This window comes from Mustela putorius, unplaced genomic scaffold (genome assembly GCF_011764305.1).
Source record: "Mustela putorius furo isolate JIRA1106 unplaced genomic scaffold, ASM1176430v1.1 tig00000139_pilon_pilon_pilon, whole genome shotgun sequence".
NCBI classification, from domain to species: Eukaryota; Metazoa; Chordata; class Mammalia; order Carnivora; family Mustelidae; genus Mustela; species Mustela putorius.
Window position 1 is genome coordinate 599458 of NW_025421293.1, and position 15671 is coordinate 615128.

General features: G+C 49.8%; 1 protein-coding gene across 1 annotated transcript in view; it reads left to right on the top strand.

Moving 5' to 3' along the window:
- The window catches only part of LOC101670762 (CGRP receptor component), a 41008-nt gene extending 28060 nt beyond the window's left edge, over positions 1-12948 (top strand). The window contains exons 5-6 of the mRNA XM_045074895.1: positions 5895-5952; positions 11339-12948. Coding sequence (XP_044930830.1) covers positions 5895-5952; positions 11339-11485 — 205 coding nt within the window. The 3' untranslated portion in view covers positions 11486-12948. The remainder of the gene's footprint in view (positions 1-5894; positions 5953-11338) is intronic.
- Positions 12949-15671: the final 2723 nt, after the last annotated feature.

A 15671-nucleotide genomic window follows, 5' to 3' on the forward strand; every position in this document is an offset into this window, starting at 1 on the left:
GTCACGTGGCATGAAAATGTGGACGACTTGCCCTAAAACCTATAGTAGCAGGTGAGATTGTGAGGTTTGGATGTAAGGGGGTCAGACGGTGAAGGACGGACCTTGGGAATGTGACAGAAGCAGGCAGCGGAAGACAAAGCCCAGAAGGAGATGAAGGTCTAGTTGAGTAAGAGAATCAGGAAAGAATGGTTTGTGCAGAGGGCTCAGGGTAGACAGTTTTAAGGAGGGAGTGATAGCACAGGACCGGGGAGAGCAGGACAGGGGACCATCCGCTGGAGTTGTCCATCTGGAGGTCACCGGGCCCTTTGGCAAGAACGGTTTTGGTGATCCGTTGAGACAGGAGCTCAAGTGCAGTGAGCTGAAGTGACGGGGCGAAAGGGGAGACGGTGGAAGCAGGCTAGGTTAGAGGTGAGGGGAGACGGGACTGTTTGCAGCCCCGGCCCCCGAGCTGGAGCCTGCGGGAGTGTGGTTCCGTGATTTCGCTCCTGCCGTGCTCAGCTCCTCGAGTGTGGCGGCAGAGACCTTGCTTGGTTGGTTGGACTCCCAAGTGGGCTTCTTCAGGGGGCAGCGGTGAGCGATTTTGTTACTTGGGGACTCGCAAGGCCCTTCTCTGTAACCGCCGGACCGGCTCCAGCCATTCAGAGCCCAGCAGGACAGCGACTGGTCGGTGAGAGGAGTTCTATCGCTGTGACTGATCTGTAGCAGAGACGCTCGTTCATTCGGCTGTCCTTTTCCTCTGTTCTTCGTTCATGCGGTTGGGTCATGATGGTAAGAATAATTTTATTTGGAATGAGGTTCATATTATTTTCCAGCTCAGTTGGGTCTTTAAAACTGCTTGCTGAATGGGGGAGGAGTGCCTGGGTGGCTCAGTGGGTTAAAGCCTCTGCCTTCGACTCAGGTCATGATCTCAGGGTCCTGGGATCAAGCCCCGCATCGGGCTCTCTGCTCAGCAGGGAGCCTGCTTCCCCCTCTCTCTCTCTGCCTGCCTCTCTCTTACCTTAGCTCTCAGCCTACTTGTGATCTTTGTCTGTCAAATAAAGAACTAAAAAATCTTAAAAACAAAAACAAAAAAACTGCTTACTGGGGGTGGGGAGGGCACACCTGGGTGGCTCAGTGGGTTACGCGATGGTCTTTGGCTCAGGTCATGATCCTGGAGTCCCAGGATCGAGTTCTGCATTGGGCTTCCTGCTGGGCAGGGAGTCTGCTTCTCCCGCTGACCCTCCCCTTTGTCATGCCTGTGTTCTCTCTCTCTCTTTCTCTCTCTGAAACAAATAAATAAAATCTTAAAAACAAAACAACACAAAAACTGCTTGCTGGGGGCACCTGGGTGACTCAGTTAGTTCAGCATCTAACTTTGGCTCAGGTCAAGATCTTAGGGTCCTGGCATGGAGTCCTGTGTTGGGCTCCTTGCTCAGCAGGGGTCTGCGTCTCCTTTTCCCTCTCTCAAGGACAGACAGACACACCTGCTCGCTGGTCTTATTCCTGGTCCGTCCTGCCTTCTCAGATGGTGACGTCACTTCCTTCACTGAGAAAATTATCCAGTGAATGAACGGCCTTTCCCTTCAGGTCCCCTCAGATCTGCCCCCCGCCCAGTGCTGTGGCCTCAGTGGAACACAACGAGCCTCTTTGTTCTTCTGAGAGTCTTTCTCCCTTTCTCCCCTATAATTTCAGTCTTTCCTTGTGCTTAGCTCTCAGCCGGCAGCCGTGCTGCAGTGTCCCTCCAGAACCTGCCGTCCCCAGGCTGTCGCGCTCTCTTAGTTCTACCTGTCAGGAGGGTGTTTTGGTCTGTGGTGCTGCGCAGAACCAGACCCGTGAGCTCTGTGACTGCAGAGATCAGTAGGTCAGTATCAGGCACGGCCAGTCTACCCTGTGCAGTGTCCGCTGTCCCCTCAGGCTGTGTCCTCCTCAGGCTGCCAGTCCTGATGCTCCTTCTGCCCACTCAGAGCTCCGTCGTCTGAGCCTTGTGCACCCACGGCTGCCGCGGTCCCTACCACGTCCCCCCCGCACCTCACCACGTCTTCCCGGCGCCCAGACGGGCTTAGGTTCCACAGTCCCTGCGGCCTGTTGTCCGCTTGGTCCCATCTGTGCGCCTGGCGGAGGGGAGGGTGTTTTGCAGGTGCCGCAGGCAGGGCCAGGCCTGCCGCTGGCCATGGTCCTCCCGCACCCGCCGCGCACCTCCCCGGGGCTGCTCGGCGTGCAGCCGGGAGCCACTGTGCTCACTGTGCTTCGAACTCAGCGGAAAGGACACCTTCACGGGTGGCGTAGGGGGCGGCTCCGGCATCTGGTGAGGGACAGACTGCCAGTGTGCTGGGAAGGACGTCACGTCGCTCTGGCACTGTCGTCGCGCGGCTGCCTTTGTCCCATCAGCCTCCCGTCGCCCTTCAGACTCCCGTTGCGGGGTCTTTCTGCTGCCCGACTTCGGGCACTTCTTCGATTTCCTGAGAAACCGTGCTGTGGTGGCAGAATCTCCCGGAAGCACCCCGAAGATCGGTGCTGTGCCACGCTGGTCTTGGCTTTCCGTTGTGAAGTATCAGATTAGGCTTGGAGGGAACGTTCACCCTCCGAGAGTTAAAGTTGTCAAGTCGTTCTGCTTGGCCTTTACCTTCCTGAAGTCTTCGACCTACAGTGCACGTCGGAGGTAAAGCGCTTCAGTCGTCTGCCTTTGCCTTCCGTCCTTTGCGCGTCCTACCGTCAGGCCTCGTCTTCTGTTCCTCCTGCCGTGTCCCCTGGCGTCCGAGTTGGGGACAGGCGAGCCGGACTGACTTCCTTCTCTCCTCACATCTCCCCGCGCGCCATCTTTGAGTTTGTCTTTCGCAGGGAGCCTCGGAAACCCCTTCTGTACCCTAAGCACAGACCCCATTGCTTCTGCTTTTGCATCTGCCTCTTGGACCTCCCTCACAGGTGGTTTTACTAGACACGGGCCAAACCTAAATCTGCTTTGGTCTGGGAAAACTGAGGTTTGTTTGAACAAAGAACATCAATGCAAACTGTACTGAAAGCAAATTGTTTAAAATCTGAGGGGCAGGGCGCCTGGGTGGCTCAGTGGGTTAAGCCTCTGCTTTCGGCTCAGGGGACGATTCCGGGGTCCTGGGATCGAGTCCCGCATCGGGCTCTCTGCTCTGCGGGGAGCCTGCTTCCCTCTCACTCTCTGCCTGCATCTCTGCCTACTTGTGATCTCTCTGTGTGGCAAATAAATAAAATCTTTAAAAAAAAATAAAATCTGAGGGGCAGTGAGGAAGATGCCTTTCAAAAGCCTGATAACTTTAGAGCCAAATAAAGGGGAGTTTTCAGATCAAAATCTGGTTGCCATTGGTTGTCAGCCTGCCCGATGCAGCCACTCATGGCTCCTAAGAATTCCCAAGCTGGGTTAACGGGGTCGTATTGTGAATGCCTCCCCTCCGAGTGATTTGAGTCCAGTGAAATCTCATTAGAGCTAAGAATGTTTTGGGATCGTTAGTACTTTGGTTTTTCTTTTCAAAATTGGGTTTTATTTTATCTTATAATTTCAGTTCATTTGAATGTTGGGTTCTGTACGTGTGATGCTTGGCTGTGTACCATTGATTATTATGGAAATCCTCTGTTGTATGTTTCTGTTTGCACTGTGGCGCACTTGTGGATTTTTTATACTCAAAATGTAGAATAGAGTCTGTTTTGAAGGTCTTAATAAAGCAGTGGTACTGCATTACAGGAAGAGTAAAGGTTAATTTCTCCCCAGTTAACCCTTAGTCCCCACCACAGTCATTCCACCAAACTCCTTGCACAGGCCGCTGGTGCCCTCTGTTTTGGCAAATCCGGTGACTTCTGACTGTCAGCCTGCTCCCCCCGCCCCCGTCCTGGTCTTCACTTGCTGTGTAGTTGGTGTGGACTGTGGCGCACTCCCGCTGTTTCGTGGGACTCCTTGCTGATTCGTCCAGTCTGCTGTCGCACTAGACCTAGAACTAGGCAGGTGGCTGGACAGAGTTCTCCTTCTTGTTCCGAAAGCAACCACAAACTCGAATTCAGATTTCAAATAATAAATTTTTCCCAAACAGCCTAAAAGCCTGACACTGACCCCTGACTCTTCTCTTTCCTTCTCCTGTCCCCGCCCCACTGAGGCGGTTGTTAGGTCCTGTTGACTGTACCTCGGGGTGGCCAGGAGCGCTTCACTGTCCAGTCTCATCGCCAGCCCTGCCTCATTTCTTCTCACCTGAGAGTATGTCACGCCTTTCCTCAGTTGCTTTCCGGCGTCCGCAGAGTCCCGGGCAGCGCTGCGGCTGGAGCCCGTGTGGTCTTGTTGTGATGACCCAGCCTCAGATCCCACAGCCTCTCCTGCAGCTGTTTCCCAAAACTCCGTAATGTTGTTCTTCTGGCCATTTCCTCCTCGGCCCTGACTCCCCTTTCCTATAATCATTTTGACTAGAAAATGCTTCAGGGCTCAGTGCAAGGGTTTCCTTCTCTGTGAAGTCATCTTTGAGTCTAGAGGAAATGTTTGGGGGATTATGAGGAGTAGAACTAATTACAAGCGCCTCCCTAATGACTGCCATTTGTGGAGACGTAGCTGTGTGACAGTCACCGTGTTGAATACTGAGTACTAGAAGCAGATGGTTAAGAACATGAGCTTTGATGGCCGAGTCCCAGCTCTTCCATTTCCTAGCTGTGTAACCTTGGGCAAGTTGCTCACCATCTCAGCGTCGGTTAAGTCGGAGGGGTCAGTGTGCTTGCCATATGGAAGTAAGCAACAAATGGTAGCTGTATAAACAGAGAGATGTTCGTCCCTCCGAACCCCCTGGTGAGATTCTACGTTCTGTTCTCGTTGCTGTAGTACAGATGGTGAGACCCAGGCATAGGGCGGCTGGCTAATGTGCTGCTTCCCCCAAAGCAGCTGTGGGCCTGTGGCTCATTCATCTATTCATTTCAGAATGTCTTTACGTTCAATAAATATTTACTGAGTTGAACTGAAAGATGAGTCTGGAGCGCCTGGGTCAGAATGAGAGATGGAACTTCAAAATTGTCACCTACCCAGGGGCGGTCACTGGAGCTCTTCTTTTTCTTTTAAGTCCTGTGTCACCTGTGAGAGTCCGCACATTTCAGCCACCCCTCTGGCAGTGAGCTCGCTGTGGCCTTGTGTCCGGTGAAAATTCTTACTTCAGCTGTTACATGTTTGTTAAGACTTGCTTGTGTTTGTCTTCTTTCCCCAGCTGGACTGTGAACTGTGTGGGTCGAGGACTACGCCTGTACCTCTGGACGTTAGCCCCTGCCCGCTTCCTGTCCTGGTTTTTGTTTTCTAAAATAATAAGTCAAAATCTGACGTTTAATATTAATCTCAAAAAGGAATTCTCAGCCATTTCTTTTTTTTTTTTTTAAGGTTTTATTTATTTATTTGACAGAGATCACAAGTAGGCAGAGAAGCAGCCAGGGGAAGCAGACCCCCCGCTGAGCAGAGAGCCCGATGTGGGGCTCGATCCTAGGACCCTGAGATCATGACCTGAGTTGAAGGTATAGGCTCAACCCACTGAGCCACCCAGGCGCCTCAAATTCTCAGCCATTTCTAAGTGATACCAACCAACCAAGATTGTTTCATAATCTTTCTGTAATCTGGATTAAGAGAATGTTATTTTCTTCGTATCTTTCAGATAAAATGTATTAAGAATGCACCTCTGCTATTTGTTACATTTCTTTTAGTCAGTGTCTCTGTTGTTGTCAGAATTCTGACACACACTTGCACCCTCCGAGAGTCTCCGACGTAGGCGCTCCTGTTCCCATGCTCTCATTTTAGAGTGGAAGAAACTGAAGGCCACGTTCCAGCGGGTTCTCCCATTTGTCATCCGACACAGCGTTCTCTAAACAGTTTGGTTAAGACTCAGGATTCTGAAGGGAATAAGAGTTTTCAATTCTTTGTACCTTTCTTTTGACAGAGCTGAAAAGCTTCAGCTGTTGAATCACAGGCCTATGACTGCTGTTGAGATCCAGCTGGTGAGTGAAGATGGCCTGAGCGTGCGGGGCTGGTTTCTGGGCCTGCGAGGGAGGAAGGGTGATAAAGGCGGAGAACAGACGAGCGGGAATCGCCATTTCTTGAAAAGACGGCCCGACTACCCCCATTTCCTGACAGAAGGGGACCTCACCAGTTTGATCCTAGTTGGTGTGGACTTGGTGAAAGTAAGAGGCGAGAGGAAATTGAGTTCCTTCCTCAGGGTTTGGGCATCTCAGCGGCTCTATGTCTCCCTTGATGTCCTGCCCCGTTCTGGCCACTGGTTTCCTGTAGGGGTTGTAGCCAACCAGATGTTGCACGGAAACAATAGACTCACCACGACTCTGGCAGAATTTCTCCTCCCCGACTCCCGCCCTTCAACCCTACTCCCCCGTTTCTGTTCTCGGTTCACGGAGCACATGTGCCCTTCCTCCCGCGCTCTCTCAGCCGCCTGGCCCAGTCTCCCAAGCCAGAAACCTGGAAGTCCTCCGCCTTTGATCTACGCACTCGGTCCCTAGGTTCCGTTGCTTCTGTCTTCCCTTGTTCTCTCTTCTCTCCCTGCTGCGCCGGGTCCATTTCTGTCCCTTCTCAGTGTGGCTCTCGCGGTTGTCCTCTTGTCATGCCTGTCTCAGTCTGGCCCCTCCAGTCGGCCTTTCCCACCACGGTCAGTTCACTTGCTAAAACCACAGACTCGATGGTCTTGTTTCGCTGCATACGACCATTCAGTGGACTCTCATCACTTGCACAGGCGACACAAGCTTTAGAATGGTGCGAAGCCGCCAGAGCAGGAGCCACACAGAGTCTAAGGAGAGTATGAAAATGAGGCAGTGAAACAAACCGAGCAGCTGCTGTGTTGATGTCCTGGGGCAGTTTCCCTCTGCTGTGCAGGGCAGAGAATACCACCGAAGCTCTAAATATCAGGCAGGCCATTTAACTGCCGGTTTAAGAAAAAAAACTGATCGGAGAATTAACAAAAGGAGAATTAAGGAATTTGCAAAGTCAAGTTTAGAAGAACTTCTCCTTTGTCAAAGTTCCTTCAGAAAAGTGTGGAAGAAAGTAACCAGAAATACCTATGATGTTTAGAGTTGCTTTATAAAGAACCCTTTTTGAAAGTGTCACGGGAATTTAGATTTTGACTATAACTTTTATTGTCATCCCAGTGTTGTATCTGTCCTTCAAAGTGCACCTAAAATTAAATTAGAAAAATTCCTTCCATAAAGGGTGACTTTCTGGGGGAACTGGCCTTTAGGCTAAATAGAAATCCTTTTTTTTTTTTTTTTTGGTATCCTTATTCTGATGCTTTCAACTGTGTTGGAGATACGGCTTAGAAAAGAAAAAACAAACAAATCAGCAGGAAACTAATCCATGTCCCTCTGGGTTAAAGATCACATGTCCTGTCTCCTCCAACTTTAATCAGCAACATATGTTATTCATGGCTCAGTGACAGAGGAGAGAGGAGATGAGGATTAGCGTGACCTCAGCCCTGTAGAAACTCTGTCGTTACTTGGTACAATCAGCTACTATTAAGAGTGCCTGCTGTATGCCATGGGATTTGTGGATGTCACCTTTCATGCCCTCCGCAGAGTCTGTGCTAGTGACGGGCTAATTGGGTCTGTCTGACAAAGCCATACTTTCTCCTCCAAGCCATGCGCTCTGCATAGCGAGAAGGAAGATGTGTGTGGCATCCCCGGAGACTGTCTGTTCTGTTGTTCTTTTCACAGGGGGGTAGTAGGTCTTCATGTGTATGTTGTTTTCCCAGCAGTCAGACCATTCTGTAGTCCGGTTTCCCCCAAGCCTGGGATTGGGCTAAGAGGGTAGCGAAACATTTACCAAGGCTTGTGGCAGTGTCTCTTCTCCCAAGGAGGGATAAGAAATGAGGTTTTCGCGCAGGGTGTGAAGTACAGAGGGTTCCCTGCGGTAACCTTACAGCTCATTTACTCTCACACCCAGAAGCATGTGCGGCACCCAGCATTTATTAGTGTTCCGTTTTGAAGGCTGAAGCTGCTTTTAGTTACACCTCAGCCATGATTTGCTGAGATCCACAGATCCACAGGTGACTGTCTGCTGTCTGTGAGGGAAGGAGGAAGCCACCAGCTTCTGTGATTTCTGCCACTCGTGTGTTCGTATGGGAACAGTTCGTGAGCTCTCTGGCTCTCAGTTCGTGAGCTCACAGGACAGTGAGCCTCATGACCTCACAGGCCACTGTCCTGAATAGCACTACCATATATGTATGCCTGTTAAAAGTCAGTGGCTCAGATGGTTAAGCCTCTGCCTTCAGCTCAGGTTATGGCCCTAGGGTCTTGGGATTGAGCCCCGCATCAGCCTCCTGGCTCAGCGGGAGGCCTGCTTCTCCCCCTCTCCCTGCTTGTGTTCTGTCTTTCTCTGTCAAATAAATAAGCAAAATATATTTTTTTTTAAATTAATGATTATAGGGGCACCTGGGTGGCTCAGTGGGTTAAGCCTCTGCCTTCGGCTCAGGTCATGGTCTCAGGGTCCTGAGATGGAGCCCCACGTCGGGCTCTCTGCTCAGCGGGGAGCCTGCTTCCTCCTCTCTCTCTGCCTGCCTCTGCCTACTTGTGATCTCTCTCTGTCAAATAAATAAATAAAATCTTAAAAAAAAAAAGAAAAAGAAAAAAAGTGATTATTAAATGTCTTGGAGTGAATAAGAGTTTGATGGCTTACAAAACACTGTAATATGTGTTCTCATTTGGTCCTTACTGTAGGCATTACTTTCATTTTACAGTGGAGAAAACTTGAAAGTTACAGAGATTAAGTGAACTGTTCTGGGTCAAATAGTTAGAAGTGTCCATTGTTACTAGTTTGAGTTGTTTTGTTGTTTCAGGTAAAGTAGGAAGTTTGCCTTGACAGCTTAGAATGAGAAGCAACCATTTTTGGAGTAGAATAGGCCAGTTTGACAGCCCTAGGAATTTGTATGTGATAAAACTTTCTGACCCATCTGCAAATACTTGGATTTTCACATTCGTGCGCCCTTATATCCGGAACGACTTGAGAACTCAGGTGTTTAGAGAATGTTGAGATGGTGCTTTGCGCTCCCTTATTTTGGCCTCAGTGTCCTCTGTGTTGGGAAGAAAAGGGGACGAGTGATACAGTTCGTATCATTTTGTCTTGATCCAAGAGGGGTTAGTAAGTTTTTGGTTTCTGAGAGTTTCTTTTTGTGTCTGTGTGTTTCATTTTGCTTAATGAGGTTTGGGTTTTCTTGCTGTGACTGGGAATCTTGGTGTGAAAAGTTTGTGACCCGAGGAGTGTGTGCTGATGAAAGCTTCTGTTCTTGGGCGCGCTCACATTAGCTGGGGCGTGACCATCGCTGCATCTGCCAGACCAGGGACAGGGATGCAGGAAGGTGGCCTGGTCAAGTCTTCTCTATTTGGTGTTCTAAAAATGAAGGCTTCTCAGAAGTCGTATAACTAAATTTTTTCAAACCAGTGGACTCCAGTCTGCATCTCTGAGGGAGGAGAGAACAGAGGCATCGTACTCTAGAAAGAGCTGGAATCCAAAGTCACAAGACCTTGCACTACTTGCTGTGAGGCCCAAGTCAGGTTTTCTTCATAATGCTGAGCCCGCGCTTATGCATCTGTGGACGGCCGCGTGCTGGGTGGTGACTGCGGGAAAGCCCCCGCACGAGTACTGCTGGTTGTCAGCGTCCCAGAGCCATCTGGACCTCCCTGCCCGCTTCCCCCAAGCTGGGGAGCAGTTGTGAACCAAATGCATGTGCCAGTTCATGAATTTGGAGACATTCCTCTCTCGGTGGAGACCATCTTTTCTTAAGATTAAATAATCAAATCAGATGTACCCCTTTCCAACTCCTTCATATTCTGGAGACAGTCTGTGTTAGATTACTTCCTTTTATACACCCTAATTTTAAAAAATGGATTTTTGAGGATCATTTCTTGTTCAATAGAGCTTACATTTTACGGAGCCTTTGAATCTTTAGGAAATGGTCATTTTATGTGACCGCAGCCCCATTGGTTCACTCAGGATCTCCCACCCTCGAACACTCAGGATTGTTCTCTGGTTGTAGAAACTTGAAGAGACCAGTGGTTTGCCAGGAGTTTGTGATGTGATCTTGGACACATTACCTGATCTGATCAGCTTCTCTGCTGTCGTCTGAAGTGAGATAGTCAGACTGAAATCCTTTTCAGGGTTGTAAGCCTAGCTTGTCATTTGTTTTACTTAAATCTGCTAGGATTTCTTCGTGGGATTCCTCTTGGTCTTAGTTGGCAGATTTCAGAGTTGCTTTGGGAAATGCCGCACGACAGGACCCTGGACACGTCTAGCCATTTGTGGTATATGACTGGTGCCCCTGAGGGAACATGGGTTAGTAGTGCTTTGCCTGCCGGTGTGTTACTCTTAAAAACATTGTTGACTGTGTTTGTATTCGTTAATAAATGGAGAACTAGAGGTGAGGCTGAGAAAACTCGCTCATAATTGACGGTCGTTCGTGTGTGTAGATTTCCAGGACGTGTCAAGCTGGGCTCTAAGTGGACCTAATTTAGTGAGACAGCAGGGGTCATTCCCCAGCCGTCACTCCTCAGACTCCTGCTCCACGTTCCCAGGAGAGCACCAGGGCCACATGGTGTGTGTTAGGTTGCTTGTAGGTGGTAAGTGTTGGGCAGGTCTGGCTTGGGATTCCCATCCTCTCCTGGGCCGGGCTTGTTGCGAGGGTTGAGAGAAGTACCAGACGGGACGTGCCGTGTGCGGTCAGGCCCGCGAGCTCCCGGAAGAGCTGCCGGTGGTGGGAGTGGGGATGCGAAGTAGAGGAGCCTCTGGCACGCAGTGGGCCACCGTCAGGTGGGTCGCTGGTAGGACTCCCGAGTTACAGCTGTGCTTGTGAAGTACAGAAGTGTGTAAAGGGCCATTTCGCTCGCCAGAGGTGAGTTTCCTTGGCACATACAACAGACTCACGTGTGCCCGTGGGTGGATGTAGGACTGGTAGAGTTTTCTGTTTTTTTGAGGAAAAGTGCTAACCTGCAACTTGCTTTTGCTAACACAAGTAGGCAGAGAGGCAGGCAGAGAGAGAGAGAGGAGGAAGCAGGCTCCCTGCTGAGCAGAGAGCCCGATGCGGGACTCGATCCCAGGATCCTGAGATCATGACCTGAGCCGAAGGCAGCGGCTTAACCACTGAGCCACCCAGGCGCCCTGCAACTTGCTTTTTGCCTCGACCCATTTTGAGCAGTGGCTTCGGAATTGGAGTCGGCTTCTGCCTCCCTCCCGCCAGGACGGAGAGGACCGAGAGCCCCGGGGGGCTCTGGAGCCAGGCCCCGAGCCCGGCACGCCGGAGGCCAGCAGACCGGGAACAGCGTGGGTGGGGAGAGCAGGGCCGGACTCAGCCTGTGCGGCTCGACCGTAACCCTCCGAGGTCTCCTTCTGCAGATGGTGGAGGAGAGTGAAGAGCGGCTCACGGAGGAGCAGATCGAGGCGCTTCTCCACACCGTGACCAGCATTCTGCCCGCGGGGCCAGAGGCCGAGCCGAAGAGGAACCCGGACGCCGCGACGGGGGATGACGAGGACGCTGCATAGGGGGGGCACGGCCGGCCTGGCCGCCTCAAGACCCTGAGAAGTCAGCAGCCGGTGCCTGGGCACCCAGAGGATTGCTCAGGGTTTCCCTCTCCGTCCCAGCAGGCCTGGTTTCACAATTGGCTGCAGAAACCACAAAAACAAGCTTAGAAGAGCTCCTCGTGCCTCCGAGAGACACAGCGTGGTGAAGACAGACGGAGGCTGTCAGGGCAGAGAGCTGAAGGGAAGCGGACGACGTCAGGACGATGACCGTGCAACCCCTGTGGTAAAAATGTTTCTTCTGTGGCCTTGGCCGTAGTCGTGGGCAGGCCCTGTATGCAGCAGGAGGACTGCTTGTGTCGCCTGTGATGGGCCGTGTCGGAGTCATGTCGTCTGCTGCTCTTGGCGCTTCCTGAGCAGGGACGCTGAGTACCATTGTGGGGTGCTGAGCCGGGAGAATCCAGGCAGATGACCAGACGCTCCCGGAGCCACATGTCGTTGCTGTAGGTTGGAATGAGCCGCTGGACTTGGCTCACCGGAGAGGAATCTCTTCCTCGAGAACAGCAAGGATAAGAGAAGAGAGGCCTGGCAGGGCTCTTGTTCACTGGCTCACTACTTAGTCTGCAATCTTAGGGCACCCGCCCGTTCCAGTGGACGAGCCGAGCTGCGGACAGCAGTGACCGAAGTCCAGTGCTGGCTGCCCGTCGGACCATGTGCGTCTCCTGCCCGCCCCCTGAGGCCAGGTGGGCTGCGCTTGCACCAGGGTGGGTTGTTTGCGTCTTTAGAAGGGGCACAGATAGGGACCGGATATGAAGGACTAGAGCCTGGTTATGAGAACTGGAGCTTGTTGGTGGTGGCAGTGGCCTCAGCGCTCCAGTTCCGGGTCCTGGGAGAAGGACATTGAGGAGCTTGCTGATACCGAGGTCTGGAGAGTTCAGGAGCCCCAGACGGGTGGCTGCCTTCGGTCCTGGGAATATTGCTGAACAGTAATTGTCCACATTTGTTCTGCCCCCCATTTGGGGAAGAAAATGCCCACAGACATTAATTTTTCAAATCAGTGCTCCTTTTATTGTGAGATTACATATTTTTTGGTGCTATTAATTGGGTTACTTCCCACGCCCTTGTAATGACAAGATTATTTCAACCACCCCCAACCCCACCAGTCACAGTGATGTGGTGGTTAACCTGTTATCACTGAGGATCAGCTGAGACCTGTTTACAGGCACAAAACTAGAATTCGAAGGGCAGTTGTTTTTAAACTTCTCTTCGGTATTGGGAGTTTTACCAGGAACTGTTGATTTATTTGTCAAGGCATCGAACCTGTGTCACTGTTTCATTTTAACCTTGAGTGTATTCAGTGCATTTAATGGATTAATCTAGTTAATAATAAATTATTTCCAAGTGACTGCCAACTTTTGGTATTTTATAAATATTTGAAGAGTTTGTTTTGCCATGAATAGAAATAAAATCTGACTTAAAAGGTGAAATGTGTAAGTTTTTTATTAAAAAAAGAAATTGAATCTATTTAGGTCTGAAATCTGTTTTAGATTGCAAGAAAATTTCAAGTTTCAATACTTGGGACCTGAATTTAACCTCCATTTCTGATGAAGGCAGGCAGGCTCTGGAAGACTTAGAGGAAATATATTCTGTGTAATATTCCTGCCATATTAATAACATTTCAGAAATAAGGTAATTTGCACAGGAAATGTAATCAGTATCACATCCGGGAAGGAGAGCGGGGGAGCCTGGGAGTCTTTTCATTTTATATCCTGTGTGGTTTTCGCTTCTGACCCTGTGACTGTTGTGTTCTTTAAAAAGAAGAAAGCACATTCGTGTGTTTGCTGTCCTTGGCCTTTGTGCGTGTTACGGAATGTGTTCTTGACAGTGGAATTATGTCCCCGTACAGAGGCTCACTCCCAGTGTCTGGTCACCCTAGGAGGGGCAGCTCTAAGGGGATCTGGGTCAGGCATGTGAGGAAGGCAGAGTTTTGAGAACTGTTGCCAGTGTAGGGCTCAGTCACTGTAGCTAGATGTATTTTTAGGTCGACCAGTCTCCCTTTGTTATTCCAGGCTTTCCTAGAATCTCAGTTTTTGTTTTTGTTTTTTTTTAAGGGGAAAGCCCTAGTTTTTGACACAGGAAGATTTTTCAGTTATCTATCAAGAAGATAATACGGCTGAACTCTTAAAAAATTGACTCCCAGTGAGAGGTTTACCCAAATATTTCCCGACCCAAATATTTCCCTTGCCCCCTTTTGCTTAAAAGTTAGAGCATGAGGGCACCTGGGTGGTTCAGTTGATTAAGTGTCAGACTCTGGATTTTGACTCAGATCGTGATAACAGGGTCATGGGATCAAGCCCCACATGGGGCTCCATGCTTAGTGGGGGGTCTGCTTGAGAGTCTTCTCTCCTTCTGCCCCTCGCCCTCCCACGCACACTCTCTAAATAAATAAAATCTTTTTTTTAAAAAAGTTACAATATGGGGGTGCCTGGGTGGCTCAGTGGGTTGGGCCTCTGCCTTTGGCTCAGGTCATGATCTCGGGGTCCTGGGATCGAGTCCCGCATCGGGCTCTCTGCTCAGCGAGGAGCCTGCTTCCCTCTCTCTCTGCCTGCCTCTCTGCCTACTTGTGATCTCTCTCTGTCAAATAAATAAAATCTTTTTTAAAAAGTTACAGTATGACCTACTGCCACCTCAGAGGACTTCCCATTTATTCAGGGTTTGTTCATAAAATAGTGGGTACCATTTCCCTAAATTGTGCACCAGCTCAAAAGCTTACCCCCTAGTGAGAAATAAGTAAATCAATGCTCCAGAAAGCCTTTGCTAAATCATTTTCTCCCCGGAAACTAATTTAACACCCGCTTGTGTAAGTGGATCATTCCTCAGTAAACAAAAAACAGATCACAGACTCTGAAAAGAATCATAGACCTTGTTTAATTACACAATGAACAAATGGGTTAAGAGGAAGTAAAACTGCTTAGAGATCCTTTTACTTATTTTTAAGATTATACCATTCTGTGGTTTTGACTATATCACAGGGTTGCACCACCGTCGCTCCCAATTCCAGAACAGCCATCACTCTTCATCAACATTTCCCCCACGGCCTCTGGCAGCCACTGACCTGCTTTCTCCTGGATGTGTTGCCTGTCTGGGTCATTTCACACAAATCGAGTCTTACAGTATATGGTGTCTAGCATCTGACTTCTTTGGGTTAGCGTATTTTCATGGTGCAGCTATGTTGTTGCTTTTTATGGCTGAACAGTAGCTCATTGCACGGATGTACCATTGTTTGTTCATTCCTCAGTTGCTGGATGTTCAGGTTGTTTCTACTCTGGCTGTTGTGAACATTCCTGTAGAAAATTTTGGTGACTTGTGTTCTTTCTCTTGCATATGCTTAAAAGTGGAATTGGTGGGGGCACCTGGGTGGCTCAGTGGGTTAAGCCTCTGCCTTCGGCTCAGGTCATGGTCCCAGAGTCCTGGGATCGAGCCCCACATCGGGCTCTCTGCTCGGCAGGGAGCCTACTTCCCGTCTCTCTGCCTGCCTCTCTGCCTGCTTGTGATCTCTCTGTTACATGAAGAAATAAAAAATCTTAGAAAAAAAAAAAGTGGAATTGGTGGGCTATGTGATGATTCTGTTTAACTGTTTGATGAGCTGCCAGGCTGTTTTCCGTAGCACTCGCACTGTACCGTGTTTCCACCGGCGGGACGTGGCGGAGGGCGTGGCGGAGGGCGTGGCGGAGCCCGTCTCTCTCTTGTTACTGTCCCTGTTGGTTAGAGCCATCCCCGTGGTTGTGAACTGCTCTCTCTCTCTGTGGTTTTCATTTATAATTCCCTAATGGCTGTTAAAGCCGAGCATCTTTTTGTGTCCTTACTGGCCACTTTTATATGTTCTTTGAAGGAATGTTTGTTGAAATCCTTTGCACTTAACAAAAAAAAAAAAAAATTTTTTTTCAAGGAGGATCACAGAGAAACTGAACAGAAAGTACAGGGAATTCCTATGCAGGCCCTTGCCCCCTCCGAAGGTTCCCCTGTTACTCACATCATGCATTAGTGTGGTATACTCGTCACATTTGGTGAGCCAGTGTTGATAAACTTTTACTACTTAAAGTTCATAGTTTATATTAGGGTTCACTCTGTTGTACATTAGAAAGTGCAGTAATGCATAGATGGAATGGGGGTTGTGGCAAATACATGTATTCAGCCACTATAGTATCAT